The sequence below is a fragment of the Eretmochelys imbricata genome, chromosome 2, assembly GCF_965152235.1.
Source record: "Eretmochelys imbricata isolate rEreImb1 chromosome 2, rEreImb1.hap1, whole genome shotgun sequence".
NCBI classification, from domain to species: domain Eukaryota; kingdom Metazoa; phylum Chordata; order Testudines; family Cheloniidae; genus Eretmochelys; species Eretmochelys imbricata.
In genome coordinates, this window is record NC_135573.1 from 194,136,678 (window position 1) to 194,149,217 (window position 12,540).

The following is a 12,540-nucleotide window of genomic DNA, read 5'->3' on the forward strand; positions in this document are numbered from 1 at the left end:
CGGAACTAAAATACTTTAAATAAAATGGGTAGAAATAGTAATAGTGCCACTAAAATGTTGGTTGCCTAGGGACCAGTGCTCATGACCTGATTTCATTCAGTACAGACAAATGGAAGGCAGTTCTAACCAGTAGTGTGTATATATACTTGGGGCTTCAAAAGGTCTAACTTCCCAAAGCTGAGGAAAATTGGATGAAATTAACAGAGGGGAAAACTTGGATAGAAAAACACAAATGAAAATTTGGAATTTTCGAAAGAGATTAGATGCCCCAAAAGCCATGATTCCACTATCAAGAAAGAGGACAACTTTGGCTAAACCCATCCTGGTCCAGTGGCAAACTGAAGGCAGAAATTGGGGGGTGGGGGAGAAGCTATATATAACCAATAGGAAAAGGGGGAAATGTATAGCTATCAATATAAATTAGAAATTATGAAGATAGAAAACTGATAAGGGAAGCTGAAGACCTTGGGGAAAAATCTATGTCAGGGTTAAGGGCAATGAGTATTTTTAAGTACACTAGGAACAAAAGAGATCCTACCAATGGTACAGGCCCATTACTACGTGGAGATGGTAAAATTATTGTTAATGCTGCAGAAAAGGCAGAAGTGTTAAATATTTCTGTACTATATTTGAAAAGAATCAGGATGATGCAGTCACATAACTGGAGGATGATGAAGTACCTTCCAGTCCACTAGAAACGAAGGAGGATGTTAGACAACATCTAGTAGGGATAAAAAAATTTAAATCAGCAGGCCCAGATAACTTGTTCCCAAGAGTTTTAGAAGAATTGGCTGAGGAGATCTGTAGCCTGCTGATAACTTTTAATAATGAAATACTGGGGCAATTCCAGAAGACTGGAAGAGTTTTAAAATTTGCCAGTGTTCAAACAAGGCAAGTCAGATGACCCAGGTAACTATAGGCCAGTTAGCCTGATATCAACCCCTTGCAAGATGATGGAAAAGCTGATACAGGATTAAAGTGATACATTCATACATACAAGCTAATAGGTGACTATTAAAATTATGTACTTGAACACAGAGCTCTGGATATGTGTGTTTTAACAGCTATAAATTCTGCTAAACTGGTATTTAAAGCAGATTGGAACATAGCTTACAACTGGACACTTTCTTCTGTAGTGCCAATAAGGTAAACAAATCACCCAAATAAATGATCTCCACCAACAAGCTCAGCACCTTCTCATATTTTACATGCATATAATTTATATAGTTTGAAGGTTGCTCCACTGAAAAAGTTAAAGACCTACAAACTCAGCTCCTTCTCACTTTTTTTATGACTTAACAGTGGCACTGACTGCCAGATATACCACAAATTTAATTTTTCAGGGCCTTATTCTCTCTCTCTCCTCCCCTGCCTTGGGTATATAGAATTATAAAATCTAGGGCCAGAATGAACTTCAACAGATCATCAAGTCTGACCCCTGTTCAGAGACAGGACCAAGTAAACCTAGACCATCCCTGACAAATGTTTGTCCAACTGGTTTTTAAAAACCTCCAATGATGGAGATTCCACAGCTTCCCTTTGTAAGCCTGTTCCAGAACTTAAATATCCTTATGGAGTAGTTAGTTTTTCCAAACATCTAACCTAAATCTCCTTTGCTGTAGATTAAGCCCATTACTTCTCATCCTACCTTCAGTGGACGTGGAGAACAACTGATCATCCTCTTTGTAACAGCCCTTAACATATTTAAAGACTGATGTTAGGTTTCCTCTGTCCTCTTTTCTCAAGACTAAACATGCCCAGTTCTTTAACCTTTCCTCATAGGCCAGGTTTTCTAAACTTTTCATAATTTTTGTTGCTCTCCTCTGGGCTCTCCCGTTTGTCCACATCTTTCCTAAAGCATGGCGCCCAGAACTGGATGCAGTACTCCAACCGAGGCCTCACTTCTGCGGAGTAGAATTTACAATTACACCTCTACCCCGGTATAATGTGATAGGATATAACGTGGTAAAGCATTTCCCCTCCTCCCTCCCAGGCTTGTGCAAGCCTCGGAGGGAGTGGGGAAAAGTGGAGCGGCGGCTCACTCAGGGGAGGAGGTGGGGCGGAGGTGAGCTGGGGTGGGGTGGGGGCGCGGGGAGGGCTTCAGCAAGTAACTGGGGGGCAAGGGGGTGCAGAGGAACCGCTCCCCGCCCCAGCTCACCTCCACCTCCTCCCCCCGAGCATGCTGCTGCTCTGCTCCTCCCTCCCTCCCCTTGCAGGCTTGCTGCGCCGAACAGCTGATTCGCGGCAAGCCTTAGAGGGAGTGGGGAGAAGTGCAGCAGCGGTGGCATGCTTGGGGAGGAGGCAGAGCAGAGGTGAGCTGGGGTGGGGAGCTGCCGTTGGGTGCTCTGTACCCACTACGCTTTCTCTGTGGGTGCTCCAGCCCCGGAGCACCCCTGGACTCGGAGCTTATTGCGGCAGCGTGTCTGACTCCGACATGCTGCTCTGAGCAGTTTAAGGGGGCTGGGGGGGGGGGGGGGGTTTGATAAGGGGTAGAGGGTCTCGGGGGGTGGTCAGGCAGCGGGGGGGGGGGGGTTGGATGGGTTGGGGATTCTGAGGGGTCAGTCAGGGGGCTGGAAGTAGGTGGGGGTCGGATAGGGGGTGGGGCCAGGCTGTTTGAGGAGGCACAGCCTTCCCTACCAGGCCCTCCCTACACGGTTCAATATAACACGGTAAGATTTTTTTGGCTCTCGAGGACCGTGTTATATTGGGGTAGAGGTGTACCTCCCATGTCTTACATACAATATTGTTGTTAGTACACTTTAAAATTATATTTAGCCTTTTTCGCAACTTCATGTTGTTGCTGACTCAGATTCAGTTTGTGATCCATTGTATCCCCAGTTCCTTTTCAGTGGTACTACTGCCTAGCCAATTATTTCCCATTTTGTAGTTGTACATTTGATTTCCCCTCCCCCCTGCCTTCCTAAGTGTAGTACTTTGCAATTGTCTTTATTGAATGTCATCTTGTTGATTTCACACTAATTCTCTAATTTGCAAGGGTCATTTTGAATTCTAATTCTGCCCTCCAAAGTGCTTGCAACTCTTCTCAGCTTGGTGTCATTTGCAAATTTTAGAAGCATACTCCCCAGTCTGTTATCCAAGTCATTAATGAAAATATTGAATACTACTGGACCCAGGACTGACCCCCTGAGGGAACCCACTGATATGCCCTCCCAGTTTGACAGTGAACCATTGATAACTGCTTTTTGAGTTAAATGTCATAGCTCTATTGACTGCAATTGAGCTATGACTATTTATACAAATTTGAGTATCGGAACCCAAATCTTCATTTCTCACATAGCTTGATTTTTATTTTACATATATTCCCCACCCCCAGCAAGGGAGGATGGAAAAATATGCTTCTGAAGTCACACGGCCAAAAGGACTTTTCTCAAACTCTTCTAAAACATTGCTCTTGAACAGAAACCGAACACGTTTTTCATTGGAAAATGTGGTGATTAAAATGTTTGTAGCATTTTAAAACTTTCATAGTCTGACAACCCTAACTACTGCACTTGCTACCAAGCAAACGACGGCAGTAATAGATGCAGTAGTCAGTACAGCTAAAAGAAATGAAATGCTTTTTGCTATATGAACTTCCAAAATTCTGCGCTGAATGGAATAGGTATGCTTTTTGCCTTTTTAAACTGATATTGGACTCTGTAAAAGTAGTGTTGAGCTTGTTTCAAAAGTGTAAAACTGAGGTTCTTTTTTTTTTTTCCATGCTGCTATTTTTCACCATATATTTTGTATCTGTTCCCAGGGCAGAATGAGAAATAATGTGTAAACATTACAGTAAACTTTAGAGCCCTAATGTCTGGCTTTCTTTAACTTCTAAATATTTTTGCCTCCATCAGTAGGTTCTTAACGTTGTAGTTTTAAAAACTATTGTAATCAGTCACATTCAGTGTCAATATTGTTTGTGCATATGATGGTGGGATAGCATAAGAACTTGAAGAAATCTATTTGTTCCCTCTTAGAGATATAGCTACATGCAAACACATATTTAAAAATATACAGTTTCTACAGAGAGACAAATCAAAGTTTTCAATGAGAGCTGTGAGGCAAAAAGGCACACTTTGGCTTCACCAAGAGGACACTTTTTAAACACAAGTTAAGAGAAGGCTCCTCAACTACTATTTTCACTGAATTTTCCTTGTGGCTACTACATTCCAATGCTTTTGTCTGTGCCTGGTATTTTGGAAATTTTGGTGAGGGGAGGTAGGTGGGTGGGGCATTCTGGAAGCTGGTCAACAGTAAGGAAGGGAGAGCTGGTGTGGGAATTGTAGAGTCGGGTCAGAGTTTAACTTTAGTGGCCATTCATCAGATGCTGATTGATTGCTGTGGAATCCCAGGGGACATTTAACAACATCTCCGCCCATCCCCCCCATACCCTTTGAAAACAGATGGACCAAAAAATGGGGAGAACGACACCCAGTAATTCTGCTGTTGTAAAATGTTTTTACAGTGCACTGTACAGCCTTTCCTGAAGCAATCACGTTTATTGTCTTGCTGTCGTATTTCTTGGGCTCCTGCGGCTGTAAAAGATGAATAGCCCTCTGATAGGGTTCACTGACTCTGTTTAATTTGAAGTAGGCTGCCTTTATTGTTTTGTGTTTAAAATTGTATGCCACCAATTCACGGAAATATTTTCTATTTGGAAATAATCAACCCATGGTTAACTTATTTTGGAATAAATCACTGTTAACCATCTTTAAAATCATTCCCATCACCACCTTCCTGCCTCTTTCTCCTTCTCAGGATGATGTATTTTTTTGAGGGAGCGTCTTAAAATATTAAGTGTGACAAACTGGAATTCTCAAATTGATAAGAACATTGTTACTCTTCCTTTTTACATATTTCATTTCTGTCTTTCCAGTAGTCTTCCAGTTAACTGACTAAAATTGCCCAGAGTTTAACAAAGTGGAGAATGGTATATTTAAAAAGAAAAAATAAAATCTTATTCCTTAACTATCTCTACAGCAGAACAGCCTAGTAATAATTACAAAACCAAACGGTAAATGCAGTAAACATAATTCATGTGATCCCTAATTAATTTTTTTTTTTAATTCAGGAGGAAAGGGGGATCTTTAGCTCCAATTTTCCTCCTCTACACTTCCTGCCCCAAACAAGATGGCTGTTTATTTCTGAGGCTAGATTCACAAAATATTTGTTCTTAAATTGGGGAATTGGGGATGAATGGGCAGCAGTTAATAACGCTATCATGGCTTAGAGATCGTTCCAAAATCCTATCCGTTAAATTACAATGTGGCAATCTGCCCCTGCCCTTTCATTATCTGTGTATCTTCAAGTGGGACAAAAAATGAAGTCTCAAGGGAAAAAAAACAATCTTATGTCCTTATGGTTTTTAAAAACAAGAAAATAACAATTTAAGTGGAAGGCACCCCCAAATGTTAAATATACATCCAGAAAGAGAACTTTTTGCAAGGTAGCTACATACGTTTGGTTTTAGGGGATGTGGTTGAGTGGGGGAAGAACTTGAAATCTTTTGAAACTTGTCTGAGGCGAACCTAAATTCTGTTCTTAAAAATGAATACATTTTGCCATGATAGAATGCTCTTCAGTAATGGAAGATTAACTTTCTATCCTTCTACAGATTCTGTTTTTATTAATCTAAGACTAGCCATAATTTTTTAAAAAGATATATGATGTCCAATAATCATGAGCCAAACCCTTCCGATTCTGCTACTCCAGAAATGGGAATTGGGTGGGGGGGAGGAGGAGCAGATTTCTCTACAAATTTAGTACATATTTGCCTGCTTGAAACAACCCTTATATATATCTTTCTACTGCAAGAAAAAACTGCAAGGTCTGTGTTTGTTTGGATCTTAATCCTTCCCGATTAGAATCAATATAAAACTTTATTCTGAGCTACAGATATCACAGTTTGTTAGATTTATTGGGCTCAGGTGGCCCTGTTTAGTAGTGGGTGGGGGGGAAGCAAAATGAACACCACCAAAAACAAAAAAGGACAGGAAACTTGGCTACTGGCCCTGAACTTTGGGGCTGGGTTAAGAGAAGGAGACTGTGAATAATAAATGATGGCAGTCAGTTTTCTTACTCACTAATTCATTGTGGAATTGGCTGTGGGTGGGCATGGCACTATGCTTCTACGCGCAGAGCCCTTCTGGCGCAACTCCCTTCCGTCACCCAGATAGTACGGAAGGGGACAGTCTGGCCCTCTGATTCTTTGTGGGTACATTGGGGTGTATACAGACTCTAACACTCAGATAAATAAAGAAACCAGTGCAGCTAAACTGCCTCTAATATGTTGCATTATGTTGGATGAAGGTATAAGAATTAAAACTGAAGTTGGCTCCAAAAGAGTAATGCGCTTTTTGTCTTTTTCAACTTGTGCTTAGAACAGGGGTTCTCAAACTTCATTGCAATGCAACCCCCTTCTGACAACAAAAATTACTTCATGACCCCAGGAGGGGGGACGGAAGTCTGAGCCCACCCAAGCCCTACTTCCCTGAGGAGGGGCCAAGGTCAAAGCCCCACCCCCACCGCTCCAGGTGGGGGACCAAGTTGAAGCTCATGGCTTCAGCCCCAGGCCAGGGGGCCTGCAACCTGAGTCCTGCCGCCTAGGGCTGAACCAAGTCTAAGCCAGCCCTGGCGACCCCATTCACCTTGGGGTCCTGACCCACAATTTGAGAACTGCTGGCTTAAAAGATTCTAGCAGGTCACCTTGAAGTTAACTACCCTTCTCTATCCTCCTCCAGCTGCCTTTCAATGTCTAGTCATCTTCGTTGCAGAGTGAACATATGTTGAGGTCTCTGAGGGGGTATAAAGATAGATACAGCTTTTTTTTTTTTTTTTTTTAAAAAAAGCTTAACTTTAATAAAGGGTGGTGGAGCTGGAGTAAGCATGGTCATATTAAATGATGGTCCCCCACGCCCACTGATTCTATTTCTCTTGTAATTAAATCTAGATTGCAAAGCCTCTACATACATCACCTTAGAACAGTGGTCCCCAAACTTTTTACCTCCCTCCACCCTTGTCCGGGGTCACGGCTCTGGGAGGGGGGAACAGGATAAGGGCTGGAGGCTGTGGGTGGGGGCAGGAGCAGAGCCGAGGCTGGGGCCCCGGGTATGGGGCCGGCATCTGGGCCTGGTCTCAGGCCAGAAGGGGGCTGGGTGGCTCTCCCTGCCTGCCCTCCATGGGGGCTGGCTCAGGCCTCTGCCGCACCCCCCAGAATTTTCCTTCTTTTCCCCCTTAGTGGGGCGCGCCCCACAGATTGGGGACCTTTGCCTTAGAAACTTGCCAACAGCCTTCTCACTTGAATGAGAAGGTTGGTTTTTCAGTTCTGCCTTAAGACTTTATCATGTTCGCTATGTAATCTGCATATCTAAAATAAAATTGTCATCTTTGTTAGTTGGTTTCATTAAAAATGTGATTACTTCATTTGCATCCATCAGGAGAGGGAGGGCAGGAGTGGGTTGATTGAGCAACTGCTTGATTAGTTTCTCTGTCTGTGGCCTGAATGAGTCCTACATTAGGCATTGTATTCTGAGCAGCAGCAGCATCTGGATCTGTGTGACAGGACAGTTCCCTGGCCTTTGCCCTAGCTTTGCTTCTGGCATTAACTCTCTCAAACAGCTAATGACCGGTTTAACTTGCTGCTGGGCTCTTGCTCATATGATCGCCATTTTCTTTTCCGCTGTCGTCCTTGATAGTGAGATGCATAATCCATGTTGCATGTTTTTAAATAATATCAGATTTGTTCGACTTGACTTTGATACCTTGCGTGGCTTTTCATCCCACCCCCCACCCCACCCCCCGCCCTGTAGTTTAAAAGTTGGATGGACCAGCAATATTTAATGTATGTTCTTTGTAAACTTACATTGAAAATACAGCACTGCAGGAGAAAACTATAATACGGTAAACTGACTTACCACATTATGCACAAAAGGAATTTTCTACTACAGGAAGAGGCACCCCTTCCAAATTTAATATTTAGAATTTAAAGCAGCTTGATATTTTCCAAAACATTTAGAATGTTGGAGGTATCAGTCTTGTTCAGATGCTACTAAGGATGCTTTAATTTTTCTAGCAAAACAGTCTGTGTCCAGAAATGTAACTCATTTTTTTTAAAAGGTTTTGTTGAAAACCTCCTTCAAAAACTTATCCAGAAATAAAGATGAACTACACGCACACAAGCTTGTATGCTGCCACAGATATGTTTCTGCATAATATAAAATGTGTCCACGCCAGGTGGAGGAGTGAGCCTGCTTGCCTGGCTTATTATGATCAATAAATGGAGTAAATTTTAGGAAAAGGAAATCAGGATGGTAGTCTCCTTTCCCTTGCACCCACCTCCAAAAAAAAAAATAAATCAAGTTGGTACAGAGAATGTTGGTTGCCGTTAGATTCGATTGCCTTGCCTGCCACCCCACCACCACTCCACGCTCAGACGAACATTACTTGGTTCTTGTTTCTGTTTTGCTCTTGGTCATTCCTATGGAGTAGGTTAAAACTACTAGTTAAGGATGGTGGAAAACCTGTACTTATGGTATAAGACCTTACTTGCAATGTACAGTGGATTTGGCTTTTCAACAGCGTTTTGGATTTTCTAGGACTTTTTATGATCTCCTATATCAAGAATGATGTGTGTAGGTATAAGAGTTTTAGATTTCACTCTGAACTTTCTTGTTCTTAGGTTGTTTGGTGGTTTTTACACTCCTCCACAGATCTGTTTTCAACTGATTTCTTTAACTTCTAACAAAACACAAATCTGTATAGGATGCTACATCTGTGTACCACTTCCCTCTGTTGGATGGAATGCAAACATGCAAGCAGTTACTGCTAGTGAATAAATACATGATATGGCGTATGCAGAGTTTTACTCTGGAGTGAATGGGGGTTTGGGATCTGGTTTAGTTTTATTAACCAACATGATTCCATTTGTCTTAAAAATGTGGACAAGCTAATCTTTAAATTCTGTAACTGACTTACAGTGTACAATTTCTTCCTCCTATTTCCAGTTTCTTCCCAAAAGTTCCACTGACACTGAAAGTCCTGGGTGGCACAGGAGACCTGCCACAATTCTTGGCTTTGACACCACCTTTGGTGGTGATGGCAAGCTTTTGCATCCAGTTTGCCTTGAATGTTCTGTCTTGCAGATAGACTGAAAGATTAGAGAGAGGATTGTCCTTGTTTTTTTGCTTGATGTGCCTAGTGCAACAATAGTACAGTAAATTTTAAATGGCTCAGTAACTTTATGCAATGTTTGTATATGCAAGAAAAGTTATCTGAAACATGCAATAGGTGACATAGCCAAATGGGTAAGTGTTGGCAGATGGTTTCCGTTCTTGAGAGAAGGGTGGGATGGACATCCTGGTATTGTATTGCAAAGAAAACAATCACACTTCTATTTTATTTTTGTCCACGTATGAGTGGCTGCTTTCAAGAGGGATCGGTTTTCCTCTATAGAAGCTATTGTGAACACTTTGCTTATCATTACTACCCATAATATCTCTTATGGTTAAGATACTTATTTTCTTCTGTGGGTGGTTTAGTGTGTCATACAATTTTTTCTTCTGTGTCCTTTCCAGGTGCTGCATTTCTACTGTGACACTTGTTCTGTCCCTATCTGCCGGGAATGCACCATGGGACGACATGTGGGTCATAGCTTTATCTACCTCCAAGATGCCCTCCAGGATTCCAGAACCCTCACCATTCAGCTGCTAGCAGATGCTCAACAAGGACGCCAGGCTATTCAGGTAAGTCGCTCACCTGGATAAGAAAATCTTCCCTTTTTGTCTACCACCAGCTGTGCTGCTGCTAATTAATGTCCCCTGTGTGTGAAGGGCAAAAAGCCTCTCCTTTCAGTGTCCCCTACCCTCTCCCTTGTTGCGCTAGGTGATGTCTTTTCATTATTCAGGAAGGGACTTCCTTGTCAGCAGCAAAATCAAAGGAAATGCCAACACACTATGCACATGCATCTTTGTTGCATCATCCTTTCATAAATAGGGACATCATGCTGTTTCCACATGAGACCGTGCACAGTTTGACATGTAACTTGTTCTAGGCTCAAAGTTCTGATCTTGTAAAGCCCTCTTGGTTTGGAGGTGGCACATGCCTCATTGCTGCTGTATAACTGCCAACAACTATCTCCAGCTTTTCAGAACACGGACTGTCTCTTAGTATGGCTCTGACCAGTGCCTAGCACAGTGGGTCCCCAAGCATGGTTGGAAGTTTTGGGCAGTGTAACATGACAAGTAGTAAGCATCAGCTACTTGGATTAGAATGATTAGAATTCCACTCTGTGTGGGTGAGTGGGGATCTATTACAAATATAACCTTCTCAGAATAGGAACACGGATGAATTTAAGCAGAGAGTGGGTGAAGGCATTTCTGCATTCAAGGATCATAAAGCATTTTGTATGCAAGGTGTTATAGAATTAAATAGTGCCACTTCTATGGAGGAATGCACCAGCTGTTCAACAGTGCACAACAAATCTAAATACGGGACAAGGATGGAAGAAAATTGCCATACCCCTTCAAACGACAGGAAGAATTTTGGTAGGCAGAAAGGAATTTGACCAGATATACAGGTAAGGACCCAATTCAGCCATTCTTACTCTCACTGAGTAGTACCTGACTCTGCAGATAATTCTGCTGATGTCAGTAGAACTTCTTGCCAAGTAAAGTACTGGTCAGCGTGAGAAGCAGGACAGAATCAGGCCCTAAACTACTATCTTCTCCAAAGTTGTAATAAACAACACCTCACTTATACAGCACTGCCCACTTTCAAAGCTCTGCAAATATTAATCTTCATAACACCCTTGTAGGCAGTATAGCCAAACTCAAACATTTAAAAAGTCATAAATCAGACTTTAAATCAGATCTTTAAAATGCAATTTAAACCATCCTCCCTACCTCCCTGAAAATTGAGTGCTTTTGATTTGCTTTCTGTTCTGTTTTGTTTAGAGTATATTCAGTTCACGTTTTCATGTTTTCCTCTGGAACTCTGAAGGCTAGAGAAGATTTTTCTTTTAAATGAAAGCTTACACATAATCATTTGTCTTCTGTAGCTAGGACTTTAGGTACCACACCAAATATTGTGAGACTCTCAATAAAATCAAGAGATTCAGTTATTCTTGGTAGTTTTATTTTGTTTGTCCCCATCTTACAGATGGTAATACCGAGGCTCTGAGGATAAGTTGAATTTTCAAAGATGCTCTCAATTTGAGTGCTTAACTTTAGACATTTAGAACATGATTATCAGAGGTGCTGAAAATCTACAGTGTGTAAGTGAGACTTCATTTGGAGCTGTTGGCGCTCAGGACCTTCTGAAAATCAGTCCCTGGATTTTTGCCGTTGGGCATCTGAAATCCTCAAAGCACAAACTTTTATGAATGCCATGAATTAGTAGCAGAGCTGGGATTATCATTTTGTATTCTACTTCCGAGCCGCTTGGCCTGTGGAGTAAAGCTGCTGCGTTTCCTTCTGGAGAGCACAGCTCTTGTCTAAGATATCAAGGGGAGAAATGCTTAATGCCTTCACAATAAACGTACAAAAGGAGGATAACCGCTACTTAATTAGAAACTAATTAAAACTCTTCAGTTTATTTTAAATATTAATGAATATAGCTTAATTAAAGGTAAGTTAAAAGTAAGGACAGAAACCCCACCCTAAATGCAGCTGGTGGCTGAGGGTATTGGAAGGTTCTTTGAAATCTGGGTGTGCGGAAAAGCCATGTCTGGTTCAGCACCTGGGTTAGAAGAGAACTGGTTGCAGTAATACTGTGAATAAATATATTCTGCATGTTCAACTCTCAGATGTTCACTCCGATTTTATATATTCCTTCTGTTATAAGGAACACAGGTTACAAATCAGAGATTGTTTGGTTTATGTGGAATTAATTCTTGATTTATTATTTTTTTTAGCGCAGTAGCACCTAAGAGCCCTAGTCATGGACCTGTGCCCATTGTGCTGGATGCTGTACAAATGCAAAACAAAAATACTGTCCCAATCCCAAAGAACCATATGATCTAAATCTGTTATAATTCTTTTAACCTAAAAATAGACTATTATGTTTTACCATCTTGAATCTAAGTAAACTGAGTAGCAGCATGAAGTATCTTTAATCCTCCCCCTCCCCCCCCAAAACAAACAAACAAACCCACCCAACAACAAACGGACTAGGGTGGAGCAGCCAGAGCATACCAGTGAATCTTGACATAAGTTAGAATTTTTAAAAAATTAAAAAAGGTTGATATTGCTTATTCAAATCACTATAGAGGCCTCAAGGTAGTATTTCTTTCTGTTCCTTGTTTAAAGCTATTGTGTGAGGTTTTTATCTGGGAACTCTTTGTAATTAAACACACACACATCCCCAAATGGAGCTACAGAACAAACAATATCACCAATTTGGAGCATGAGAGATACCTGGCAGCTTGCGTCTGTTATGGAGATACTAGTTTGCAGCTCCATAGTTGAGGATGAGCTTTGCTTTTAAAACAGGAATTCAAAACTTTGAATGAAAAACACTATATTCTTTCTCTGAGGATTTATAAGT

At 41.5% G+C, this 12,540-nt stretch overlaps 1 protein-coding gene across 1 annotated transcript in view; it reads left to right on the forward strand.

Moving 5' to 3' along the window:
- TRIM71 (tripartite motif containing 71) overlaps positions 1-12,540 on the forward strand; it is a 96,637-nt gene that overhangs the window by 64,219 nt on the left and 19,878 nt on the right. Inside the window, exon 2 of the mRNA XM_077809300.1 lies at positions 9,573-9,740. Within this exon, the coding sequence (XP_077665426.1) occupies positions 9,573-9,740 (168 nt within the window). The remainder of the gene's footprint in view (positions 1-9,572; positions 9,741-12,540) is intronic.